Below are 26,146 nucleotides of genomic sequence, written 5' to 3' on the forward strand. Positions count from 1 at the left end.
AAAATGAGTGCCTGACACTTAAGTGTCTGAAGTATCCCACATCCCTGTATTTCTGTTCTGTCTCTGAAGCAGGCAAAATATGCGTTCATCTTGTGTTCCATGAACTTTAATATTCTCTTGCACTCAAGCAATGTGTTGATAGACATTGAGGAAAGTCCCTTAATTTGCTAGTATTTCTGTCTTCGTAATCGTTTGTGTGTGCTGATAATGAAGCATGTGTCTTGCTCATTGAAAAAACGGATAGAAATGCAATATTGAATGGCCTTTCATTAAGGTTTTACTGCTGTGGTGTGATTTTTCTGTGTCTAGACTTAATGAACAAATGTATTATGTAATCCTTTTCTTAAATTAGTTAATCTCTGTTTTATAAATAGTATCTTTAAATTGTGTTTTTCTTCCTACTGACACTTGTGTTTGAAAGGCCAATTTTGACCTAAAGGCATTCATGATTAGTTCATATTTGTAGCTATACAGTCTTTGGTATGATTATAAAGCATAATCGGTTTTCATTATCGTTGCTGGACTAAACAAGCTGTAAGCACTTGCTCCTGTAAGATTAGAATTGTTAGTCTTCACCTTTTTTTTGTATTGGTTCATGTTTCTTTTAACAGATAGGAGTAGAATCACATCCAGCCTACCAGAAGGAAACTTCTTACAGTTTTGTGCCGTAACATCAATGCTGTCCCATTTCTACAGCAAATGTCTCCAGTCGTTACCCATGTTCCTACCCAATGTCATAAAGGAAAACTTCTTCAAAGCTTCTTGCAGATTTGTAGTTCTCTCTCTGCATTTCTGCATCTTCAGATTGCACAAGGGAGCTAGCTAAGCTGTGTGGCTAGTACATAATCTTTCATTATCTTTTTTTATATCTATTTTTAATGCATTTCTTGTTCATTTGTACATAATAGTAAACTGTAATTTTGCTTTTATAGTCTTTGCAATATGCATGTGCCCAACAGCAAACTCTCAGAATAGGAATAAAAATAATTTTGGAAAAGAACAGTAAAAGATTTTCCTATGTGTCTAACACTTGTCTTTGGCCTTTTTAATCTTGTATTGCTTTTATGTTATCTGTGTTAATGTTATCTATCTTGATGCTGTCTTCTGGATCACTTGGTCTTTAACTCAGTAGGTTGGAGGATGACAGATTGTTCTTTAATGCAAAACCTCTGTTCAAAGTAACTCACATCTTAAATCTTAATTTGAAGAAATAGCTGTTCTCCCACACAGTCAAGTCCTTAAGTACCTCAATCTAACCAGATTCTCTAAGTAGTCCTTTTAGTTTGTCCTTTTGAAATTAAATTTAATCTGAAAACGTAATTGTATTTTGTTTCATTTAATTTAAACCAAATCAGTTTATGATCTCTGACTTGAGAATTTTCCCTTCTTGCAACAGAATATTTGATAAAAACTAGGGCCAAAGCAGCTTTGTCACTCATTCACTCCACCTTTTGAAGAATAAATGAATATATGAATAAATACTAGATTTTTATTGTATTTGTGTTCTGTTGTTAATTTTGAAACTCATTTTCTTATAGCAACAAAATCCTTGAGATCCTCCTTTATACTAGAGTGTTACTTAAGCTGGTATTCAGCCTGGGTGGAGTTCAGTGAAAGGAATAACCAGTGGTTGTTACGACAAAATTATCTCTAGGCAAATGCAGAAAAAGTTATTGAATCCAAAGACCTTAGAACTTTTCTGAAAAGAGAGAATATGATTTATGAAGCAAATAGAAATTCACTAAGGATTTTGTCCAGAGCTGAGCGTCAGTTAAAGTTGGTAGTTTTGAGGTAGGAGGATGGAAAAAGAAGTGATTTCTTTAGTAACCTTTTGTTACATACTCAAAGTACATAGATTTATAATCTAATCTGAAAAGTTGTCTTTGTAGTTCACCTTCTTATTCATGTTTATTGTAGCTTCGTATTTGAAAGAAGTCAACAGAATTCTTTCCTCCAGGTTTTGTTTTTGCCAAATATATTATAATCTTTTTGAGACTGGCATTAATTGCCCTTTTTAGGAAGACAAGCTGTATTTTTTAACTACTCTGGGCTCTTGTCCCCTTCCCCTGCTGTGTCCTCTCCCCACAACAAAATTGCTGATAGTTGTGGTGGTCATTTCTTCTATCTGTGTGCTCTCAGTTATTTCATTAGGCTACAGTGCAGGGTCCATCACCGGTTTTGGAAAAGCAGAACAAAACAAAAAACAAAACTGAAGTAAAAAAGTATTTTGTCTCCCAGGGCATGGAATTTAAGTTATACTGCGTAAATAGGAAGCAGAATGAGATGAGAGTATATGTGGAGACTATAGGTGGGAATTAAATGCAGGTTTTAGCATGTTGCTGTATGGCTCATTTGAGGAAATCACAGTAAATCACTTAGCTGCTTTTTAGCCACAGTTAATTTAGATGGTGTTACTCTGCAGCAGTCTGATATTTTCTTCTGTTACTGACTTTGTGATTACTGCTTTATTTTTCAAAGCCACTCTAGGACGCTAAGTAGCATCATAGGGCAATGTAAAATAGTAATGGAAACTACAGGAATCAGAAAACCTGGCTTTATGCGATGGTGTTACAGAGGACGTCATCTGGTTGCTGTGCTAATTTTTGCTAGTGAAAGAACTGTCGTACGTACTCCTTGATTACAGTGTATACCTACTGCAGCCTCCATTGTGGATTAAATGTTGGGAAATTATGCTGAAATTACTTGGTTCATACTTGGCTGTAGTAGCAAAACTCGAGGTAAATTAATTTGTACAGACAGTGTTACGTCATAAAAATGTAACAGTGCAGGGCCATACTGTGTTCCTAATGTACGCGTACCAAAGAGCCTCCCTGTGGAACATCTCTTGTGGTAGCAGTCAAGCAGTTTAATGCTGAAAGTAGATGATGTTGGTGAAAGGAATGACAAATGGCAATAAACAGTATGTTTTTTCCATGGTAGGATGTCTGCTTAAAAACAATTTCTGTAAGATTATATCTTGACCAAACTGCTTGGTTTTCAAAAACATCAACATCTTTTTTTGGTAGATATTCCTCTACTCCCTTCTATCACATCTCTGAGTCTTGGTGAAAATGAAGAAAAAAGTGGACCATTTGTTGTGCACTGGCTGAACAATAAAGAACTTCATTTTACCTTATCCATGGAAGTATTTTTGCAACAACTTAAAAAGACTTTTGAACATCATTCTCCTGAGACTAACAGTGAGGAATCTAATCAAATGGATGGCAGATCAGAAGAAGGTAGAAGTCTTATCATAGATAAATGTCTTTCATTTTACTAAGTAATTTGTAATGTTCTGTCATGTGAAGTAAGAGGTGGGCAACTTGTAAGGTTAAACAGATTACAATAACGTTTCTATGCATTTCCTTCCCTTATATTGGATATACCTAAGTGACTTGTAAAAATCTGTATCTAGAAATTCTGAGTTTGTAGTTGTTTGAGAGATTTTGAGTTATTTATACTGAAAACTGTGTTATTTACTTAGGCTGACCTTGAGGCCTTTGCACGAAAGTGTGTGTTAACATTTTTAAGGAAGCAGGTGCAACCTGCTTTTTTAAAGATATTAATGTACACCTAATTTGAATAGCTTTATTCTATAACATGATATCGTCAATTTAAATACATACAGTTTGGAGAGGACAGCTTTTTTTCTTCCTATGCATGTAAAATCTTATATAAAATGGAGAAAAGTAAAAGTATTTCAAATGAAGGTGCAATATAAACTCTTTTGGTTTGTTAATCGTTGACTGAGGACCCTTAGAGAATTTCTTGTTAAAATTTTTGGGTTTTTAAATGTGTGCTTATAGGAGTGGCTTATAAAAGGCCTGGAAGGTGCTCCAGTGCCTGAATAACAGTGCTTGCTATACTCCTGCTTTTGAATATAATATATATGTCTGTGTGTCCTAGAAGTTGATGAAAATGGAGATGAACAAAAAGGAAACCAAGAAAAGAAGGAACTGGGTGATGAGAAAACTACTCCAAATCCAAGCCTTTTTCCTTTATCTTCCACTATTATTGATCATGAAATTGAAGTGCTGCTTTCTGAATGGAGTAAAAATGCTGACATGCTATTCAGTATACATCCTATGGATGGTTCACTGCTGGTATGGCATGTGGACTGGCTAGATGAATACCAGCCTGGCATGTTTCGCCAGGTGCAGGTACTTTATTTTTTCTGGATTATGCATTGTTATTCAGTGAGAAGTATAATGAGACAATAATTTTAATACTTAATCTTTCTCCTTTTCTTAAAATTCAGGTGTCATTTGTCTCAAGAATTCCTGTTGCATTTCCAACGGGTGATGCAAACTCTCTTTGCAGAAGTATAGTGATGTATGCTTGTACCAAAAATGTTGACTTAGCTATTCAACAAGGCAAACAAAAGCCTCCTGGCCTTACACGATCTTCATCTATGCTTATCTCTTCTGGACACAGTAAATCAACCAACAGTTTAAAACTAAGTATCTTCACGCCTAATGTTATGATGATTTCCAAACATGCAGATGGGTCACTGAACCAGTGGCTAGTCAGTTTTGCTGAGGAATCTGCTTTTTCAACTGTACTCAGTATTTCACATAAATCCCGATATTGTGGTCACCGTTTTCATCTTAATGACTTGGCTTGCCACTCAGTATTACCACTGCTGCTTACAACCTCACATCACAATGCTCTAATTTCACCAGATGTTGAGAATGCAAAACAGGCAAATGATTCTCTGAAGTCTCAGGAGTCACCAGTAAGACTTCAGAGTAGAGGCAATGCAAACGTAACATCCCAGGATCCCAATGCAGTTTATAGTGAACTTATTCTTTGGAGAGTGGACCCTGTTGGGCCTTTGTCCTTTTCTGGTGGAGTTTCTGAACTTGCTCGGATCAATTCTCTCCATATTTCAGCTTTTTCTAATGTTGCATGGCTGCCCACACTTATACCCAGCTATTGCCTTGGTGAGTTTCGTTTCCTGATTTGTGAAGTGTTCTAGAATAAAAGATTAGAAAAAATAATATAACCTAGTAATGCTATTTAATAGGTAATGTAGATATACTTGAATGTGTTGGGAAAAATGTTAAGCATGGGTCCTTTATTTCACGAATACCAAACTGCTGATACTTTATTCCTGTGTGAAGAATTGCTGCATTCTTCTGCCTTCCTTTCCGTATTTGATGTTTTAGGAGCTAATGCAGTAAAGTTCTTAGATACTAGAGTGTACTTCAGAGCGTGTTGAACACTTAAAGGCAGAGGTAGATTTTGCTCTAGTTTGCAAGTGGGTTTCTCATTTCCTTCCATATGCTTTGACTTGCTTGTGAACAGGAATTAACAAAAGAGAATTTTTCTTACGGTATATTGTTCTATTTCATAACTTCAAAATTGCCTCTTGCCAAATAAAAAGAGTAGATTGGTGTTGGAATGTTTGAACACTTTTTGCATTCTTATTTTTCAGGGGCATACTGTAATTCTCCAAGTGCCTGCTTTGTGGCTAGTGATGGACAGCACTTGAGATTATATCAAGCTGTAATAGATGCTAAGAAACTTTTGTGTGAGCTCTCTAATCCAGAAATTTCTGTAAGTGAAAAGCTGTCTCAAGTTTTCGGAAGTTGGAACTTCATTCAATAGCACTAGTTTCAGACTTGTTGGCAACTTGACTAAGCTGGTTGCTGAGGATTTCACAGATATGGTAGTTTAGCTCTGCTTATAAAAACAGGTATGGTAGATGTTTTTAGCATTGTAGTCATACTATGTTCCATTTAATCTCAAACTGTGCGTGTTGAGGCAGGTCAATGTTTGGTTGGGGAATAACCTCTAAAACACTTGCGCTCCAAGTAGTAACAACAGAGAAACAAACTGTGCGTGAGTGTTGTCCATGCTAAGGAAAAGTTGAGGTGGCAATGCAGCTTGGGGAAAGGACAATAAACTGCTGAATGCAGGGCTTTCCAGATGATTTTGTTACTTTTTAGCTATTGAAAACCATGTGGCTCTTGATAAAACTGGGTATGTTACCTATGTTCTTGATGGATTGCAATCAGTGCATATTTAATGATTTAGTTAACGTTTGCTTACTGATGTTGCATGTACCTAGCAGACTGTGCCACAGAAATGCACAAAACTGAGTTAACAAAATCACTCCCGACTCTTTTTAAACAGAAATATGTTGGTGAAGTTTTCAACATCATAAGTCAGCAATCTACAGCTCGCCCAGGATGTATCATTGAACTGGATGCTATTGCAGAACTTGTAAGATCTTTTTCTGTACTCATTTTATACCACAATTAGCTTCTTTAAAAGAATTAATAGTAAAAGCTATACCTGTAGCTCTCTATCAGGTAAAGATGGGGTATTTAAAGATTAATTCCAACCTATATTTGCTTTTGGTTTCGTAGTACCTGTGAATGAAAAGAATGTTAGTAATGAAGGTGCATTTTCTTGAAATCTTTCATTGATGTGTATAACTTCGCAAATTAAAAGCTTCTATGTTAGAGAGCAGCCTTAAACAGTACACTCCGTGATGTTCACTTCTTGTGTGTGTTTTTACTTTCTTAGCATGGCAGAAAAACACAGTTATTCCATGTTTTTCAAGAAGATTTCATTTTAAATAACCAGGAGAAGGAAATACCTGGAAAGAAGAACAATTTATCAGACTCTGGTAAAGAATTCTTTTTCATGGAACATAGAAGACAAAGTATTTTATCTCATTCCACAGAGGGAAAAATAACTTGTTACATAGCTTTTAGCATTTTAAGGTCAAATACTTTGAGATCTTTATATACCAAAGAAGAAAATCTAGTCCAATGAAACTCATGGGTGTTTCACTTCCTTTAAGAGTAGCATGCAACCAAATTTTGGATAAAGTAGCTCAAATCGTAACTACCTATTGTGTACTGTATTAAGTATTCCATTGCTGATACCTTTCTTATGTGAGGGGGAAAGGGTTTTAAATGTAGAGCCTGTAGCTGTAGGGTATGACATAGATACAGCTTATTGTGTCTTTTCATGATGAGTGTTCATCCTCTGCATCAGCTAAATACTGCTGCTCAGGCCTTGCATGGTATGATAAATGACAGGCCAAGCAAATCCCCCAAAACACACCTATAAAATACAATACCACGAGTAGTGTGTGGATTTGTAGGTCTTAGGGTAAATCTGAATTGCTCTGGATTAAATTATGGTTTTCTTTGGTGGAGTGGGTCAGTGATTGTGCTACATAGGCATCTCAATTTTGTTTTATTTTTTGTTCTGTTCCAGTGAAATAGTGTGGGGGAAAAAGGATCAGAGTAAAGGCTGTGGTACCAAGTCATCTGCAGTAGTAAAGGGAATGCTCAGTAAAAGGCAGCAAAGTTGTGGAGCAGTGCAAAATGTTGCATAATAGCTTGGTACACAAGTTAGAGGAAAAGGGAGACACCTAGGGAAATATTACCAGAACTGTATATACATAGTGATCATTTCTGAATTAGCTGTTTCTAGTTGAGAAAGACATTCGGAGTAACGGAGATAATCTCTGAAAATGACAACCCAACTCTCAGTACAGGTCAAAAAACCCAAATGGGATGTTGAATATTAGGAACAAAATAGAGAACAAACAGAAGTGTTACTGCACAGCATAATTTTGTTTTACATTTGCATCTTGAGTATGATATACAGAAAGGACTTCAAAAGAAATGTGGAAGCTATTTGATCTTAGAAAAGGGCAACTGTATACATTTGTATGTGTTCTGAAGGTCTATATGGATTGCTGCCATGTAAGAAATTGTACTAAATGGACCTTTTGAAAAACTGTAAATTGGAAGCATGTCATTTGCATCATTCTAGTTTGAAAGTATTTTCTAGTACTTTAAAGCTCTTCAGTTTTAAAAAAAGCCCCACTCTTTCATCTTTAATAAACCGTATAGGTATTTAGCTCGTGGGGTTTTTTTTAAATTAACTTATGTTTTTCTACAGTACCATAAGCAACCCAATGTCAAACCCACAGGGCAAATACAGCTTATCCTTGATCATGTTTTATGTAGATGCAGACCTATAGAAGGGTCAGAGGAATCATGGAGGAAAGATGGTCACAAACTATTCCTGTTTGGTTCTAATGGGTTTATTTTGGTGCTAAGGAATAAGAATGCCTGGGTGTACCCTCCAGAAATGGGCTCGTACTGATACTGCAACTCATGTTGTCTTTTCTTGGGGTGAAACTATAGCAATAATTTCTTAGGAAGAAGCATTGTACCTTTTGTGCTTTCCAGACTATATACAGTCGGTCTGGCTGGGTTGTGATCGATGACCCTATCCATTAGACCAGGCTCTGACTTTCCCAACTGTTGACATAGCATTTCTTCTCTAGATGTAACTTGTATACTTTATATACATTAAGGGCCAGACCTCTGTTTAGCTCAGTGTCTTACTGTTACAGTTGCCAGTTACAGATAGCTAAGAAACTGTAAGAGACAAGCATGTAAAAGACAAAGGTGTAGAGCTGAGAGTACATTCTGGGATTTAACTTTAAACACAGCAAATTCAGGCAAATGTGTTGTCCTCTCTGAACGAAAACATTGACAGCTCTTCATGCTTCTACCTATAATTGTAGTGGTTATTGCTTCTGATAAAATACTGAGAAAATTAATGTAACAGAGTTGGATGTAGTTAGACCATTGCATTTCAGTATTAATTTGTGACAGCTTAATATGATTATTTGCCAGCAAAATTTAGTTCTGCTTTCAGGTGAATAACCCCTAAGAGCTTCCTGTTCTGCATTTTAACAGGAAACCAGCAGAATGGATTCTCTGAAAAATTCTACTTAATAGTAATAGAGTATACTCAAAACCAATCATTACTGCATATGTGGCATTTACATTTGAAGTCAATTCCTGTCTCAGTAGGTAAGCCCTCTTTCTTGTAGTTTTGTTTAAAAAAAAAAAAGTCACTATCTTAGGAATCTGCTGTTCAGTGTATTCTAAATTGCGTTTCAGCTTTTTGAAAAGAATCTGCAGTTCTTCAATTATAAGCTTTCATCACAGCCCATTCTTTCTTGATTACTTTAGTGTTCAGAGTGTGAAGCTCCTATGTTCAGCCTAAGCCTGAAGTCTGGTATTTTTTGTGCATTCTAAGGGCAAATGTTTATCTGGTTTTAATACAGCCTAACAGTTCAGATGTTTTGTTTCTCAGAAGTTTGTGTTCTGCAATTTTCGAGTTTACACGTAAGTTCTAAATTGGACTGTAGTCTGAAGATCTAAACATCAGAGATACAATTATGAACAATTTGAAGTTCTGAAATCTGGTGGTTCTCTTTCAGACTATCGAACTACCATAAAAACTATAAAATTTTTAAAGTAAGCTAAGATATACTTCAGACGTTTTCTGTTAACATTTAAAGATTTTAAGAAAACATAAATCTGGCATTCACCACATACACGAGGAATCTGTTATAATGCATAGTTTTGCCATTTAAACTAAACTGGTATTTGTCTGTTTTCAAAGGCAGAATTTCTTCAGTTAGTTTATAAGTTGGTGAGAAGACTAAAGATCTAAATTTTCTGATCTACTTACATGATGAGGACATTATGACATGGCTTTTCAACCAACCTGTTGGCAATTTTCGCGTTCCAAATTCATACTTCAGCTGTTGCGTTTTATTAAAAAAAAAGTAATGAAGCATTCATATCATGTAATCTCAGAGATCCTACATTTTAAGCATATATTAGCAAAACTTTTCTGAAAAATACCTTTCCCAATTTGTAAGTTAAGACATGGAGGTCTCCATTTAGTTTTCTCTAGCTGCAGGTATTTTGTGCTTCACGAAGTGTTAATTGCTGTGGATAACCACTTACCTCTTTCGTCTGCAGTTCTGGTGTTTCTGTTTGTAATTCGATTGTTTTAAGTCTGAAGTCTGAAGAGTTTATAACTTCTCAGCAGTTCTAGAATTTCAGAAGTATTTAATCTGAGGTGTGCTAAGCATTTCTCATAATCTGAATGTGGGAATGCATTTCATTAAAATGAAAGTAGAATTTTAAGTCATGTTTTATCTGTCTTTTTGGAACTTTTAAGGTGAGTAAAATTACTTCTTAGGTTAAAAGAAATCATTGACTGGTTTAAATTAACAATGCAACCTTTTTTAGATGAAAAGATAGATTCAAATACACCTGAAGCAGCAACACAAACAGAAGAATTGTATTCTTCACCAGATCCAGAGAAGGTCCAATCACCTTTTACTCAAAAGTATCAAGCCTGTAGAGCAAACCTGCAGAGCACCAGCTGGCTTACTCTGTCTTCCAAAATGGTGTATAGTCAAGAGTTGAACTTGCCAGAAGGAGTAGAGATAATAAGTGTAAAGCCATCAGCAGGTTTGTAATTTCTTTTTAAAGAATAAACTAAGGAATCCTTGCCTTTCTGACTTTGGTCTTAAAATAGAATAGTAATAATAGTAAGTTTGGTATTTGTTGTTAAAATTAAAATGCCTGGAGGTGGATCCAAAAGGTTTGCTAAAACTTGCTCCCCTGACTTTATATCTCGATCCTGGAACTGATACTAAAATAAAGCTTTAAGGTATAACACTTATTGAATTCCAGATTCTTGCAATAGAAGGAATTATAGAAATGCAAATTTGGTTTTGCAGTCATTCATTAATTATTTTGTAAGATCTATATGTTAACTTTAAGGCTTCCATCAGTAGTCTTTCAAAAAATATTTTATAAAGATTTTTAGATTTTTGAGTGGGAAATGTTAGTTTGGGAGCGATGATAGATATGAGTATTCAGGTTTAAATCATATTATTTGACTCCTTTGTAGAGCATGAAATGGAAACAAAAGAGTAAAATGGTTTCACAGTATTTTTGTCCCATTGCTTCTTTGTGAGGCCTTGCAAATAACCACCCGCTTTGTGAGGAAGTGCTAATATTTTTTTTTGTTTTAGAGTAGTGAAATGATAACTGAATAAAAACATCTTGACCTTTTTTGCTTGGCTTTTAATATTGCCTCTAGTAAAAGTGAATTTTATTCAATTTTAGGACATCTGAGTAGTTCTTCCATATATCCTGTTTGTCGTGCACCATATCTGCTGGCTACTTCATGCTCTGATGGAAAAGTTCGATTCTGGAGATGCAGAGTTACCACTGAATCATCAGCTCCTTCCATGCCAGAATATAGTGCACATAGTGATGTAACATATGTGTGGGAAGAATGGCCATTACTGATTGAGGATGGACTTCTTAGTAGTAGTGCTATTAATGTTCCTGGAAGGCCAACTGAAGTTAGCTGTGCACACACGAACAGATTAGCAGTAGCATACAAGCAGGTAACATCTAAAAATAGTCATCTTTCTCAAGATTTTATAATGCATGTTAGTATTTTTGAATGTGAATCTACAGGGGGTTCTTCTTGGATTCTAGAACAGACTCTTCATTTAGATGAGATAGGCACCATGTTAGACTCTAATGTTAGTATTGATAGCAGTTTAGCAGCATATAACCGACCAGACATTTCTGTGTCTCATGGTGAGAATATTATGCCCAGCACTAAGCACTTGGTACACTTAGATTGGATGTCTAGGGAAGATGGTTCGCATATTCTAACAGTGGGAATTGGATCAAAACTTTACATGTTTGGTCAGCTGTCTGGGAAAATGCAAGAACAAAATGGTAAGGAGATTATAGCAATCTCCCATAGTGGCAGTACGAAGGCTGCAACGCTTTCTAGGTTTGTTCTGCTGCGTTGTGTCGACTTAGTTTCATCTGTAGAGGGGTCACCTCCTTTTCCAGTCAGCTTGTCTTGGGTACGTGATGGCATTCTTGTAGTTGGAATGGATTGTGAAATGCATGTTTATTCCCAGTGGCAATCTCCTTCCAAGCAGGAACTAATTAGTACAGATTCCTACAGTGGAAGTACACCATGTATAACTAGCTTAATGAAACAAAGCCAGTCAGCCACCTCAGGTCTGCATCCACCAAAGCGGACCTTGACCAGATCTATGACCAGCCTTGCACAGAAACTTAGTGGGAAAAGATCTGCCTGTGATCTGTCTGCGGAAATGGAGGATTCTGGTCTTTTTGAAGCAGCTCATACATTATCTCCCACTTTACCTCAGTATCATCCATATCAGCTGTTGGAACTCATGGATCTTGGTAAAGTACGTAGAGCAAAAGCCATTCTGTCCCATCTGGTGAAGTGCATTGCTGGAGAAGTTGTTGCTATAAATGAATCTGAACCTAATCATGATAAGAGGCTCAGATCTCTGACCATCAGTGCTAGTGGAAGTACTGCAAGGGATCCTAAAACATTCAGCAAAACTGAGACTACAGACTATGTCGAAATAGATTCTGTTCCACCATTGCCTTTGTATGCTCTGCTTGCTGCGGATGACGATTCGTCGCATTCCTGTTCAGAGAAGTCTAATAATCAAAATAATGAAAAGAGAAAAGATATGCCCAATGATAATTATGAAGATCTCTTTCAAAATACTGTTATAAGTACAGATGAATTTGTTACATTTGATGCAGATGAAGAAAGTTCGAAACCAAAAGTCATCGATCTTTCTCAGTATAGCCCAACTTACTTTGGACCAGAGCATGCTCAGGTTCTTTCTCGTCACTTGCTTCATTCAAGCTTGCCAGGTCTGACGAGGATGGAGCAAATGTCATTGATGGCCTTGGCAGATACAATTGCTACTACCAGTACTGACATTGGAGAAAGCAGGGACAGAAATCAGGGTAAGCTGTCTCTTCCAAGTAGAATGTGCTACTGTGCTTCACAACTTTTTGGGAGTTTTTCCTGTTCTGGAATATTTTTATGGCTTGTGAAAGCACATCATAGTTTTGTTTCATATTATGGTCTGTAGTATTTACTTTGCCATCACAATATTTACTATTTAACTAAAGTTTCAGGGCTTTGTAAAATCAAAATTTTTATTGCTAACTGTTAATGCCATGTTAGTCCATCAGTCCACATACGATAATTGTTTCAAATTCACTTTTGAAGAGACAATTTTTTAATGGCTGATATTCATTGTGGTGTGTAGAGAAATTGAGAAAGAAGTTTATAAATTTTTTTTAATAACACTTTCTGTTTCTTGCACTAAGAACAAATAACCTCAAAGCTTTTCTATATTTGACATTTTCCTCTTTCCTTGAAGGAAGAATTATGAATTAAGCTATTATGTTTATGAATTTAAAGTATTAGTAGTCACAGAATTGTAAAGTATTTCTTCTCTTAAGACATCCAATAGGTACTTTTAGTAGATTCTCTAAAGTGTGTATCAAAATATTTAATTCCAGGTGGAGAAACTCTTGATGAGTGTGGTTTAAAGTTTTTATTGGCTGTTCGGCTTCACACATTTCTAACAACTTCGCTTCCTCCTGTACATCGGGCTCAACTGCTTCATCAAGGTAACTGATGTATTTTCTTAGATGAGGTGAATCTTAGTGATGTAGCTGTACATATGATTGAGGTGCCTTTGACATGCCTCCATGCCTCTGCGGAATCAGTTAGTTATTTTTGTGGTTTTTCGTGGGTGGTTTTTTGTACATACTGTTTGATATGAACGTATGCTAGAGGAGAAAATGTCTGATTTGTTTTAGGTAAAGGTCTTGGAACTGAAGTGATTTTTTTTTTCTAACAATTTTTTAGTTTTATTTTTTTCTATTTCCCCAAAAGAACTGGGTTTTCTGTCCTTCTAGTACCATGTTCCAATAACCTTCTGCAGGAATAATGAAGCATAAAATAGAGTATGTATTTACTTAGTTTTTTAGTACATATTTGGGGAAAACAATCTCTTAAAGTCTACTCAGACTTTAAATGTTTTTTCATATGCTTACTGTAATAATCCAATGAAGTACTTCAAATTTTTTTTATATAGTTTTAAGTAGTTCCAACCTGATATTATAGATGAGAGAATGAGATGGATGTGATTAGGCCTAATCAAATCTAAAGGACTGGCTGTGATTGCTTCTTTCGTTAGTCATCATGACAGACGATGGCATTTCTAATCTCATGGCTTGTCACCCCACAGCTGCATCAGAGATTGGAATTTGCTAGGATTCTACAACAGAGTACCACTGAATTAGCTCTTTGACAGAATAATTTTAGTTGAGATTCTTCTGCTGACCTCAGAAATTGGTTAGAGTAAAAGTGCCTCCAGGGCATCTGCAGAGGTGCAGTTGAGTGTGCCTCTGTGCGTAGAAGCATCTCCTGGCCCTCGTTGGAGTTGCTATTATCCATAGCCAGCTATGCTGCTGCTTAGTAGTTGCTATCTTCCTCATGATTTTTTTTTCTCCTTCCAGTTCTCTTTTGTATCTCTACCCTCAAAGCAGTTTTCTGCTGTGATTGTCTGAAACTTGCATTTTGTAATCCAAGTCAAAATAGTGAACCTATCTTTCACAACTTTGAAAACTAATCAGCATGTTGCCTTTTGTGTCATGGCTAATTTTATTACCACCCACTATAAGTATGTTTTGAGCGTTAATCAGTAACTATTTCTTGCGGGTGAAAAAATGTTTTCATCTATGTGAACTGTCTTTAATATTTGATATGCAGTGCTTACAAATATTCTTAAATTTCTGTTGCCTCATCAGCAGTGCTCTTGGAAATCCAAAATTAAAAATTTGACCTTTTTCCTTTCTCCCTTTTCCTCCCCATGGACTTCAGATTCTGGATTATTTTATTAATGAATCTCTTTTTCTTTTTCTTTTTCTTTGTTGTTGTGGTGGTGTGATTTGTTTGTTTTGTTTTGTGTTGTGTTTTGTTCTTTTAAATGGCTTATTATTGTAGGCTTATCTACTAGTCATTTTGCCTGGGCATTTCATTCAGTAGCGGAAGAAGAACTGCTGAGCATGCTCCCTGCAGTGCAGAAAGGAGATCCAACATGGTCAGAACTCAGAGCTATGGGTATAGGATGGTGGGTTCGAAATATCCATAGCCTACGGAAATGTATAGAAAAGGTAAAAATAACATTCTGAAACAAAATTAACAAAATTACCAAACTTTTTTCAAACAGCTCTCCTCTGGTGTTTGCTTTATATTTATGTGATTTTAAATGTTTAGCTATGTCAGCTGTTTCTGAATGATTAGTGCTGTGTATGTTTTTGTACATATGGCTTATTGTATGAATATGAACTTTTGTATTTAACTGATTTTTTTTTAGTACTTTAGGTTTCAAATTCCAGTGTGAAGCACATTTTGGGCTTTTAGTCCATTTTGAAGGTGGCACTGTACAGTGCTTGTTGTGGGCGCTCAAGATAGATTGAGCATGTAGTTGTGTTTTATAGCAAAATTAGGAAACAAGTTACAGAAAAAGATTCTCCTTAGAAATCTATCAGAAGTGTGGTCAACTAAGATGTTGTACATCTGTCTTGCAAGTTGATACATATCCATCATAACAAAACCTTCTATTGTTGTCTTTCGGCTTGGGTGGTGCTTTTTTTTTTCAAATTTGAATTTTAATCATCACAGATGTGGCGATAAAGCCTCAACTAATTATCCCTTGATTTAAGCTCTCAGAAAAGCCATGTGTATTGAGCTAGAAAATGACATGCACAAGGTACTTTGACTGCAGAGCATGAAGTGCTAAAATGCATGTCTCTACTTTTACTTTTGGATCTTCAGCAATTAGTCAGTACTTCATGAAACTTACCTACGTTGCGTTTAAAAAATTCAAAGTATTCTGGGCCTGTGTTTAAGGTTACCTTACGTGGCTTTTGGACGATTCTTGCTGACACTTACTCCTTTTTTGTTTCTGACCTCCAAAAGTAATCTCCTGTAAATAACTTTTCTCCTGTTGTGGCTGTTCCCAGCCTGTTCTTCAGGACTCTGTCTGTCCTTTCATTACCAGAACAACTAATAAATTAATTTTCTTATGATTTCAGGAACTGATTACTGATTCAGGCATTCCCATTTGATCTGCCAAAAAGCTTCTAGAACTGGGAAACCGTTAGCTAAATGATATCAAACAAAAACAAGGGGTTGAAACTGTGGTATCTTCGCACGTTCTTATGTCAGACTCATAGCAAGAGGAGAGATCCTATATTAAAGAGAACTTCCAGGCACTATGGGGCATGGGGTACCAGAAACAACAAGAATCCCATTTAAGATTAATTTAAATTTTGGTTGGTTTTTCCTATTGAACCTTCTTCACAGGTGGCTAAAGCAGCCTTTCAGCGAAACAATGATCCACTTGATGCGGCCATTTTTTACCTTGCAATGAAAAAGAAGGCTGTGATCTGGGGATTGTACAGGTAGGAGACATGCAGGCTCTTACATGGAGTTTCCTACTGTCTGGTGTAATTTTGGAAAAAAAAGTTGAATGAGATGGTAATCCAAAAGAAGCACAAATACTACCATTGAAAGCTGAGATACAATTTCTAAATCAGTTGCTACATTGAATGGGTAGGTTTTAAGCTTCTTGAGTTTACTGAGGTAATTTAGTTGCTGTTTCTGAAGGTAGATATTTCAAGTTTAACTGTCAATTCTACTGTAATTTCAGTCACTGCTTAATTCTCATTTGTTTGAGGACTACCAGTGAGTGTGTGGAATGACATGTGTATCTTTTAGAAAAGTTTTTGTTGTTAGAAATTTTACCTCAGATTTAGAGGACTGAAGTAAGTCTTTAAAACTAGAGTTTCGTAATACGATGTTCAGTGTTGCAAACTTTTCAAAAAGTAGTTTGCATTATCATTTACTCTTAAGAGCTCACTCGGGAAAAATGAGCTTTTCTGTATTTTTCACTGAAAATACCATTAATATTTATATTTACTAAAGTTTTTGGTATTTTTGAATATGAAGCTTCCTATGCTCCCAGTGTGAGAGCCTCTGCATTTCCTAATGAAAAGATCTGTGTAAAATTCTACTGGCATATGAGGAAATGAAGAGCCATAATGCATCTAGTAAAATATATAATATTTTTTATCAATTGTATTCAATATGCAGGTCCCAAAAAGATACTAAAATGACACAGTTTTTTGGAAACAACTTTACTGAGGACAGATGGCGTAAAGCAGCATTAAAGAATGCTTTTTCTTTGCTTGGCAAACAGCGCTTTGAACACTCTGCAGCATTTTTCTTGTTGGCAGGACACTTAAAAGATGCAGTGGAGGTAACAAAATATTTTTTTTATGTTTAAGATAGTTACATTGTCCCAAAATTACAAGTATATTGAATGTGACTTGCATTTTGCTTTAGTACGATTCCTGAAGATTTTGGTTGGTTTATGCTCTTTCCCTCCCCTCAGCCCCCTCCAAAGTAATGACAAATACAAATCCTTGATTTTGCATATGGTAGTTGGCCACTGATATTCTGCATAGTTCCTGCTAATTTTTTATGTAACTGATAGACCTACTTGTCTTATTCTGAAGATTCATGTCACTTCCTTTCTTATGATCATTTTAACCAGAGGAGAAATTACGATGTTGGTCTTGTGTATGTATTTATTTTCAATTAGGTCTGCCTTGAAAAACTGAATGACATTCAATTGGCTCTTGTAATATCGAGACTTTATGAGTCAGAGTTTGAAGTGTCTAGTACTTACAAATCTATACTACAGAAGAGAGTTTTGGGAAGTGTGTTTCCTGGAAAAGGAGGCTCAGGAAACATGCACTGTGACCCTTTTCTGCGAAGTATGGCATACTGGATTTTGGAAGATTATAGCAAGGCTCTTGACACTTTGATTAAACATTCTGTTGAAGATGAAGGAGGTAAGAATATGAGTATTTTGCCTGTTAGGTTAGTTTTAACTGTTTGTTCATTTAAGTAGTAGTTTCTTAAAGCATAGTCTGAACAAGAGCAGGTACTGCGCAGTTGCTCACCATTGCTAATAAATATCTTGCTGTAGCAATGTATGTGGTTTTTATAGTAAATGTAGTGACTGTGGTGTTGTTAACCTGTGTCCCATGAATGGATACTTTATCCTTTAAGTGTGGGAATAGCAGGATAATGAGAATGACCCTGTAGTGATGCAGCTGTTTTTCCAGCAGCAGCTTAAAGATGAAGAGACAAATTAACTTTAGTAGTTTATTTGACTTCATCACCACTTAGGAAGAAAAAAACCTGTTACATAGCAGAGCCTGGAAGATGTGATATTCTGTAGCTTTAAGAGGTAGGAAAAAAAAACCTAATAAAAATTTTTAAGAAACTCAAGTTTTTTACTTTAAAAATAGTCTAAGATGTATGATCTTATTGTCATTTAGTGATGGAGACTTCAGAAATGTAAACTGAACAGGAATGTGGTCTTGTTTGGCTGCAGTAGAGCTGGCTTGACTGCAAGGAAGAGAAATGGCATCTGTTTTAAGTTAAAGGTCTTTCCTGCTCTGCCACTCAAGCTTCTCCTTTTAGTAGTGATTAGGTTTGGCAGTGTCCTCCCTCCTAAGACATTCAAGTGATAAAGGTGCAAAGGAAGGTGAAAAGGGGGGTGCAATGAAGTAAACAAAGGGATGAATATTAAGACCTAATAGGCTTCTGATGAACTTACAACTTTGCAGATGGATTATTTCATACAGAACAGTAGATTTTCCTCATGATGCAATGTCTTTTCAGATGAAGAAGATGGCCCATCAGATTCTAACCCTGCAGTGTTTAACTTCTATAACTACTTAAGAACGCATCCTCTCTTGTTGAGGCGTCATTTTGGCTCTTCTGATACATCCTCCACACACATTTGCTTAACAGTAGAAAATGGGTTAGCTGACAAAATCAACCTAGGCGAAAGACGGCTCTTTTTCACCACTGCATATGCTCATCTAAAAGCTGGTTGTCCTATGTTGGCCTTAGAAGTGTTATCAAAGATGCCCAAAGTTGTCAAGAGGTCAAAGTCATTCTGTAGATCCCCTAGTTTAATGGATATTAGTAAAGATTTCTCACCATCTTCTCCAGTTAAAGTGTTGGAAACAAAAGACCAGTCTTCCAGTGTTGATTGGTCACAGCCAGTGTTGAATGGTCTAGGTTCATCTTCAGATTGTTCATCAGGAAAACATTCAGGTTCAACTCTTTCCTTTGACTGGAGCCAGCCAAGTGTGGTATTCCACGATGAACCCTTGAAACTACAGTCAGACAGTGATCAAAGTGATGAGAGTGAAGATTCTTCCCTGGTAATGAAAGAGCTAAAATCTCTGAAGAAAACTGAAAAATTATATGCAACAAGTTCTAGCTACACAGAGTCTTTTAGCGTAGTTGATGACAAAGATATTCTAAGTCCATCAGAAGATATAATTTCAGCACAGCTGAAGTTTAGAGCGTGCCTGAAGATTCTTACTGTAGAGCTTCGTACGCTGTCCACTGGTTATGAAGTAGATGGTGGGAAGTTGAGGTATCAGCTTTACCAGTGGCTTGAAAGAGAAGTGGTAGCTCTTCAAAAGACCTGCGATTATAGTGTTGAAGTAGAAGAGGTACAGTCAGGAATTAGTGTGATGCCAGAGGAAGCTACGTTGCATGAAAACAGTGAAGACTTAGCTGACCAGCAAAAAAACTTCCAAAAAAGACGTCAATGGCTTCTGAAATACCAGTCTCTCCTAAGAATGTTCCTTAGTTACTGTATACTTCATGGCTCTCATGGTGGAGGTTTGGCATCTGTCAGAATGGAATTAATTCTGCTGTTGCAGGAATCTCAGCAGGTATGTGGGGGAGCTTTGTTTTCTCTGCTTCAGGTTTGTTGTAGGTTTTTTAAAAATGTGTTTTGTATTATTGTTGAATTTTCCTATTATAGCATGCACCTATTTATAATAAACGTAACACTGTTTTTAACATGTTATATTCTCTGTAGGTTGTGGGGCTTTTGTTGTTTAGAATCCCCTTCCCCTCTTTTAAGTTGTTCTGTTCTCTTTAGGAAGCTGTACTGTCACTTTCTCTGCGTGTGTTTCTTGCTTATTTTTAGGAGCACTCAATACAGATACCTTCCAGCCCTCTACCTGAGCAAAGCTCCATACCTCTCCTATTTGCTTGCACAGCTAGTGCCAAAACAGTGGTGGCTAATCCGTTGCTACATCTTGGTAACTTAACTCATGATATATTACATGCCATAATGAACCTTGATTCACCACCTCATCCAGATACTCTGAACAACAAGGTACTGGGTTTTTTATAGTTGTTTGGGTTTGTTGTTGTCATTGTCCAGTTTGCTGAAGTCATGAATCTTTTTCCGATAGCATGAAAACTTTCTGGTGTGCCTACCTGTGACAAGTAATAAAACCGTGGAACATAAATATTTTCTATAGTACTCATCTTGGGCTAAAATAATGTCTGCTAATTGTTACTTATTGTTGAAGTGCTGAACAGCTGGTTCAACAAACTGAAGTTGATTGGCCTCTCTCAGGACTGGATATTTATGCAAGATGACATCTGTTATGGAAAACATGTTGTACAACACGAAGTGTCGCATTTGTCTTTATGACAATATGATTGTTACTTCTGTTGTATTAATGGTAAACTCCGCATTTCAGTCCTAGACCTAAGTAAAATTAAGTTTTGAAGTATAAAACCTGATCATCAGCGAAGTGCAGTAAACTCACACTGTTTCACAAAAAGTCTATGTGTTCATATGGTAAAATATAGTCTGGTTTTTTTTTAAATGATGTTTCTGTAAGATTTCTTCTGTGTTTAACGTTGGACTGGAAACCAAACTTAAAATGTTAGGTTAAATCTTCCCTGAAGTTTTGTATGTGTTAGGTCCAAAATTGTGTTTACTTTTACTGGGGATTTGTAGAGAACACTCGAAAGTGCTCTGTTCCTAGTCTGCTTCATTTCATAGGGAACAGGCAAATAAGAGTAATTAACCTTTTTGATCAACAGATTCCTAGCTCTTTATGTAAGTGTGTTTTGTGATAACAGTAAGAGTATCAGCTATGATAAAAATAGTGATCACTGTGATAGTGAGTAAATTGTGTGCATATGTTGAGTGCTGCACAAGAATTGATCAGTACTAAGCTGCTTTACAAGTTTCATTCTGAAGCAAAGCCTTTGTATTCTGAGCCAGCATATATTTTCACTGTCTTAGGGTATAATCACTTGTGACTTTTGGATAGAGGTTTAATATGTTGCTATTTCTTAATTGAAAACATTGCAGCTAGAGCTGGTCTGTGATTTAGGGTTGATGGGGTGAGTGCTTCCCCATCCCTTTCATTGCAAAGCGAATTAATTTATTTGAACTGAATTCTGAAGAGAAGGTGGCTTTTTAAGTGGTTTTTGCCATGAGTGCGTATACCTTCTGTATTCAGTGCTTGTTCTCCTGTTCCGAATCTGTATGCATGAAAGGCTATGATACTAACCACTGTTCATCTTGAGTGTAATATGTTCTATAAAACTTTGTCTTACAGATATATGTAATGCATACCTTAGCAGCATCGCTGTCTGCTTGCATCTACCAATGCCTTTGTGATGGCCACAGCTACAGGTAAAGGTTTGTGAAAAGTACTTTGTAGAGAAAGGTCAACACACTGGCTCACTGTAGTAATGGTATAATAGATAATGCACCAGAAGGCAGTGCTCACACCTGCCTACATCTAGAAAGGGCTATCACTGGAATAGTTTTAAATGTAACTTCTTTTTTTTTAAATAAATACAGCATCTCTCTTTTCTGTTTCACAGCTCATTTCAAGCAAATCAGTTCACTGGAACAGTGTATCAGACAGTGCTATTAACTCAGCGCCATCCTCTAAGGACAACAAGCTTAGAAGAAACAGTGACTCCCAATACATCACCGGCTCAGTGGCCAGGTATCTTGAGTTGATTTGTTTCTTTTCTCTCAGCGAAAACCTAATTGAGTGTATCCACTGTAAGACCACGTAGCAATGCTCTGGACTTTCTAGTAGTTATTTGTAACAGCTGTGTGGTAAAAGTAAGTTCTTATAATAAGATTTTGTCTTCATTTTTCAAAAGGTGTAAGCAGGTAATTCTGGTTGTTTGCTAAGTTAAGTTGATTAGTATTACTTTCTCTTGCTAAAAAATAGTAGTGGGGGCGCTAGTAGAGGGCAAGTAAACGGAAAGTAGGGTGTTGTCCTGAGCTGTACGTGCTCCCCCTGCAGGCAACAGATCAGTCTCACCATTATTCTACTATACCCTTGAAAAGGACTTGAAAGGCTGTCTTAGTCCGTGTACATCTCAGAGTGAATGTAACTGAAAGGCTGTCTGAGCCCATGTACATCTCAGCTTACGTACAACTTTTGAACTAACTTGAAACTATTGACAACGAGAAGTTTATAATGAATTGTGTTTTTTCTGTAGCTCTAAAACCCACATAGGGCTTCAGGTAATTCTTAATGTGTGATGGGATCTATGCTAATGAAACTACACTGGTCACAGGGAGTGTAACCTATGTGATGTATGTCTGTATGAGCTACAGTTTACAGCACTAACTTCAATGTAAACGTAATAAAGAAATGTGCTTTTGAATTATGGGATTTTTTTTCAATAAGAAAATTTCACATTAAAAAAAAATCTTTTGGAGAACCTTAAGCAGTCCTTGTGTTTGATGCTATACTATTTTTTCTTTTCCACAAGACATTTTGTCTTTGAATCTACAGATTTTAAAGACAATTCAGATTGTCATCTGTTTTGTCCTTATTTCATCGGTTGCAAACCTAAATTTCTAATAAATGAGACAAGGGATTATTAGCAGCTGTGCTTGTAGGTAACATCATCTTGAACTGGTTTATCTTTCTTTTTAGTAGCTTCACATGTTTTATGTGCAAATGGGAGAGTATGACACAAACCAGAATTCTTTGGCCACTGCTATTTATATTTTTCACTTCTGTGCACAAATTGAGTCAGAGCCACATCTAAAACTCTACAACTGTTTGTGGGAGTGTAAAAGCATTACAAGGTGTTTAGTACTTACCTGAAAGAACACTTGTCAGGCTATGCATAGTTCAAGTTGATGCACAGGAGTTTTTTTAGTTTTAGCGCTGTGAAATGAGAATACAGCATTTCAACTTCCAGTGTTATGCTGGAGTTATAAACCTAACTGGTGAAACAAGCACCACAGGGAAGTCAATGAGCAGATTAGTATTTTTATTTTAAGTATAAGATTTGGATGCTAGGTGTATTGAATATACTGTGAGGCACTGGATGAAAAGTACAGAATAAAGAGCTAATTGAGGAGCTAGAAAAGAGCTTGAGACATGGGGGGAAGAAATATTTGTGTAAGTGGTGTAACTAAATATATTGTAAAGTATCAGGGAGTGGAATTAAAGCTGCTAGTGTTTTATTGAAGCTATATCCCAAAATCTGAGTGCTTTTTGTGATTTTTTTTTTTCTCCTCTTTTTATTGAAAAGTTGCTACGTATTAATTTAACTGGTAGTCCAAAACTTGAAGCTGAAAAGCTATAGTAAACTGTTAGAAGTAAATAGCATGCCAATTTCTTATGGAGTTTTCAATTTCCTCTAAAACTTAGAATTTTTCTACGCTGGAAGGTAGAAACATAGGTTACCAGTCAAAATACCCATGATAATCCAGAGTATGTTCACACATACATACATGCTTTTTTTTTATCAACAGGAATAGCGGCTCTAGTACATCTCTTGAATTCTGCTGGTGAGGAAGCCCAGCCAGGCCTCACAGTTTTACTTTGTGAAATTCTGACTGCGGTCTATCTGAGTCTGTTCATCCATGGCCTAGCAACACATGCTAGCAATGAATTGTACAGAATTATGGCTCATCCACTCAACAACAAGATGTGGTCTGCTGTCTTTGGAGGAGGAGCCCATACGCCCAGCAAAGGACAGCCAGAATTAAAGACGAAAACTGGTTAGTTCTGTGGTTTACTTTTAAGAAAATGATGTGACTGCTGAAAGTTTAAGAGTAATTGCTTTAAATAGTTTGTGTTCAGTAAGAATTCAAAATGGTTTTAGATCTGCAAAGAAAAAGGAGGATCTAAAATTACTGGCATAGATATTGTGTAGAGAGAGTAGGAAGCAGAAGTGAATGTTATTGAAATAAGATTTCCAAGTGGCACAACTGCTGTAATGTAACTGGATTATGTTCATCTTAAAATTTTCAGTACTATTACAGCCTAGTGTTTAATGTTGATTTTAAAGCTTTCCAGTTCTGTCATAATAGGAATATATTCCCGTTTTACAAATACAGTATGTTTTCTCTCTTTGGCAGGTAGGCACTTCCCAATGCCTAGCCCACATCAGGTAGTAGTGTTCTCCATGGAATGTGTGGGATTTTCCAAATCCCTTACCGCCTTCAGTACTCATAGTCCTACCAAATCTTCAGGCAAGATACTAGCTTTAGTACTAGGCCTCGACATGCAGTTTGCTATGTGTGATTTTTTTGCATATGTAGAAAGACAGAAAAACTTCTGTTTGCAAGCCATGACATCAAAATTTAAAATGAAGTTTTGTAATTAAAGCAGAAGCTGAATTAGGCCTTTTTTAAAAAAGAAAATTGGCAGTGCTATTGTATTCTTAGTACACTTCATTTGAAATCAATATTAAATATAAAATGACTTTGACCATGGTTTGAAAGGATCAGAAGTGTTTCATATCTTTGAAGAGCTGCTTGTTTTGCCTTTTGAATATAAGCATTATGCATGTGGATTTCTAAGTATTCATTCTAGACATTACAAAGAAAAGGTGTCTTGTTGATAGTCAATTTTGATAGTGTAAGAACACATTAGGAAGGCAAATAACCTTCAGATTTTAAATTCAGATGGTTATAAATTATCCTGAGGTCCAGAATGATTTCTGTAATACTTTTCTTTTTGGTACAGATTTGTGGTTTGTAATTCAGTTGGACTTAAAACTAAGGGCGACAATCCTACCGATTATCTGATTTTTTAAAAGGAAGATTTTGTAATGATAGATTTACTTAAATCGTGGTGACTTTATAAATCATATCTAAATATATATATAAAAATATATCTTAAACTGTATATTTTTTATTATTACTTTGTATTATTGATATTAGATGTATGTTAAATAGAGAAATGTCTTACCTGGCATTTAAGGAGAACTGAAAATGTAGTCTGTTTAAATACAGGTTTTGTCAGATGTTTAGAAAAGTATTTTCAAAGCAGAGATCTTTACTCAAAAGTGAGTTCTTATTCTAGGTCTGGTCAGTTTTCTCTCTGGTGTTGAATAAATAGTTCTCATCATTTTGTTACATACATTTGCGATATCAGAATTGTTGGAAGGCTTAATTGCTTTTGTTGGCAATTCTAAGTTTCATAGGTGTTGGTAACCATATACTGAGCTGTGTTAATGCTGCTGCTGCTACTGGTTTAAAATAATATTTGTTTTTACGTGGAAATGTATTCTGAAATGTATACTAAATGCCTCTCTACTGCATGTTTTTCTTAGAAATGAATGCTGACTGATTGCAAAATTAGTAAAACCATTGCTGGAAGAATCAAGAAGCTGAAACTGAAAATCTAAGGGCAAAAAATGGACCTTGTTAAATACTAATTTGTAGGGATAATCAAGCACTGGAAAAGGGGCATAGATGGGTTGTAGGACCTCCACTGTTGGAGTTACTCAAAACTTGAACAAACTAGGCCATCAGTCAGCCCTGTTCTGAGCAAGGGGTTGGACTAGGTCCCTTCTAACCCACGTAATCCTAGGATTCTGTAGATCTGTGATTTATTTTTGATGCGTGTTTTTCTAGAGCAAATTTTGGGGAAAAGAATTTTGGAGAAATGTCTTTCTCTGTCACTTTAGATTAAAAAATAAAGACTGCATAAAAAAGGAAGAAAGGGGAAAAAATAAACCCCCAATGAAGCAGAGGGGTTGGAATAAAATCAGCTATATTCTTACATTTTCTTCTGACACCCAGAAACAAACACTGAGAAATGACTGGAATGCTTGTTCCAATCAACTATGGCATGCTCTGCCACAAGATGATTTAGACTTTGTAGAGCTGTCATATGTAGCTGTTTTCACTCTTGAATGGAGACCAAAAGCCAAAAATTCTTAATGCTAAAAATTCTAATATAATAACAGTGTATGTCCTGCATGTCTTGCCCTCCTTGCCCCTCCTCCTTGCCCCTCCCCAATCCTTATTCACTTCAAATATGGATGTTGATATCCAAGCTCCAAATTTGTTTTAAGAGATTATAGTACTATGTACAGTGCTGACCAGTAAAGTTATGTGATTTCCCATTCTGTTCTTTGCTTTAGTTGACTTGAGCATATGTAATAGCTTTGGATAGAAAATTTCTCTTAAAAAACAAAAGTCTCTTTGTTTTAGATACAAACTAAA

General features: G+C 36.1%; 1 protein-coding gene across 8 annotated transcripts in view; it reads left to right on the forward strand.

The window, feature by feature from the left end:
- The window catches only part of DMXL1 (Dmx like 1), an 83,461-nt gene that overhangs the window by 28,847 nt on the left and 28,468 nt on the right, over window positions 1-26,146 (forward strand). For 2 of the 8 annotated variants that reach the window (XM_086479620.1, XM_086479617.1), the window contains exons 10-28: window positions 3,027-3,239; window positions 3,907-4,160; window positions 4,259-4,943; window positions 5,438-5,559; window positions 6,139-6,228; window positions 6,535-6,637; window positions 8,739-8,855; window positions 10,092-10,316; window positions 10,980-12,677; window positions 13,242-13,352; window positions 14,734-14,903; window positions 16,099-16,196; window positions 16,888-17,053; window positions 17,399-17,651; window positions 18,490-19,562; window positions 19,823-20,014; window positions 21,261-21,337; window positions 21,532-21,659; window positions 23,441-23,689. In XM_086479620.1, the coding sequence (XP_086335746.1) occupies window positions 3,027-3,239; window positions 3,907-4,160; window positions 4,259-4,943; window positions 5,438-5,559; window positions 6,139-6,228; window positions 6,535-6,637; window positions 8,739-8,855; window positions 10,092-10,316; window positions 10,980-12,677; window positions 13,242-13,352; window positions 14,734-14,903; window positions 16,099-16,196; window positions 16,888-17,053; window positions 17,399-17,651; window positions 18,490-19,562; window positions 19,823-20,014; window positions 21,261-21,337; window positions 21,532-21,659; window positions 23,441-23,689 (6,024 nt within the window). The remainder of the gene's footprint in view (window positions 1-3,026; window positions 3,240-3,906; window positions 4,161-4,258; window positions 4,944-5,437; window positions 5,560-6,138; window positions 6,229-6,534; window positions 6,638-8,738; window positions 8,856-10,091; window positions 10,317-10,979; window positions 12,678-13,241; window positions 13,353-14,733; window positions 14,904-16,098; window positions 16,197-16,887; window positions 17,054-17,398; window positions 17,652-18,489; window positions 19,563-19,822; window positions 20,015-21,260; window positions 21,338-21,531; window positions 21,660-23,440; window positions 23,690-26,146) is intronic. The other 6 variants (XM_086479619.1, XM_086479621.1, XM_086479618.1 and 3 more) reach the window with 5 other exon arrangements.

The sequence above is a fragment of the Leptosomus discolor genome, chromosome Z (genome assembly GCF_034619465.1).
Source record: "Leptosomus discolor isolate bLepDis1 chromosome Z, bLepDis1.hap2, whole genome shotgun sequence".
In the NCBI taxonomy this organism is placed as follows: domain Eukaryota; kingdom Metazoa; phylum Chordata; class Aves; order Leptosomiformes; family Leptosomidae; genus Leptosomus; species Leptosomus discolor.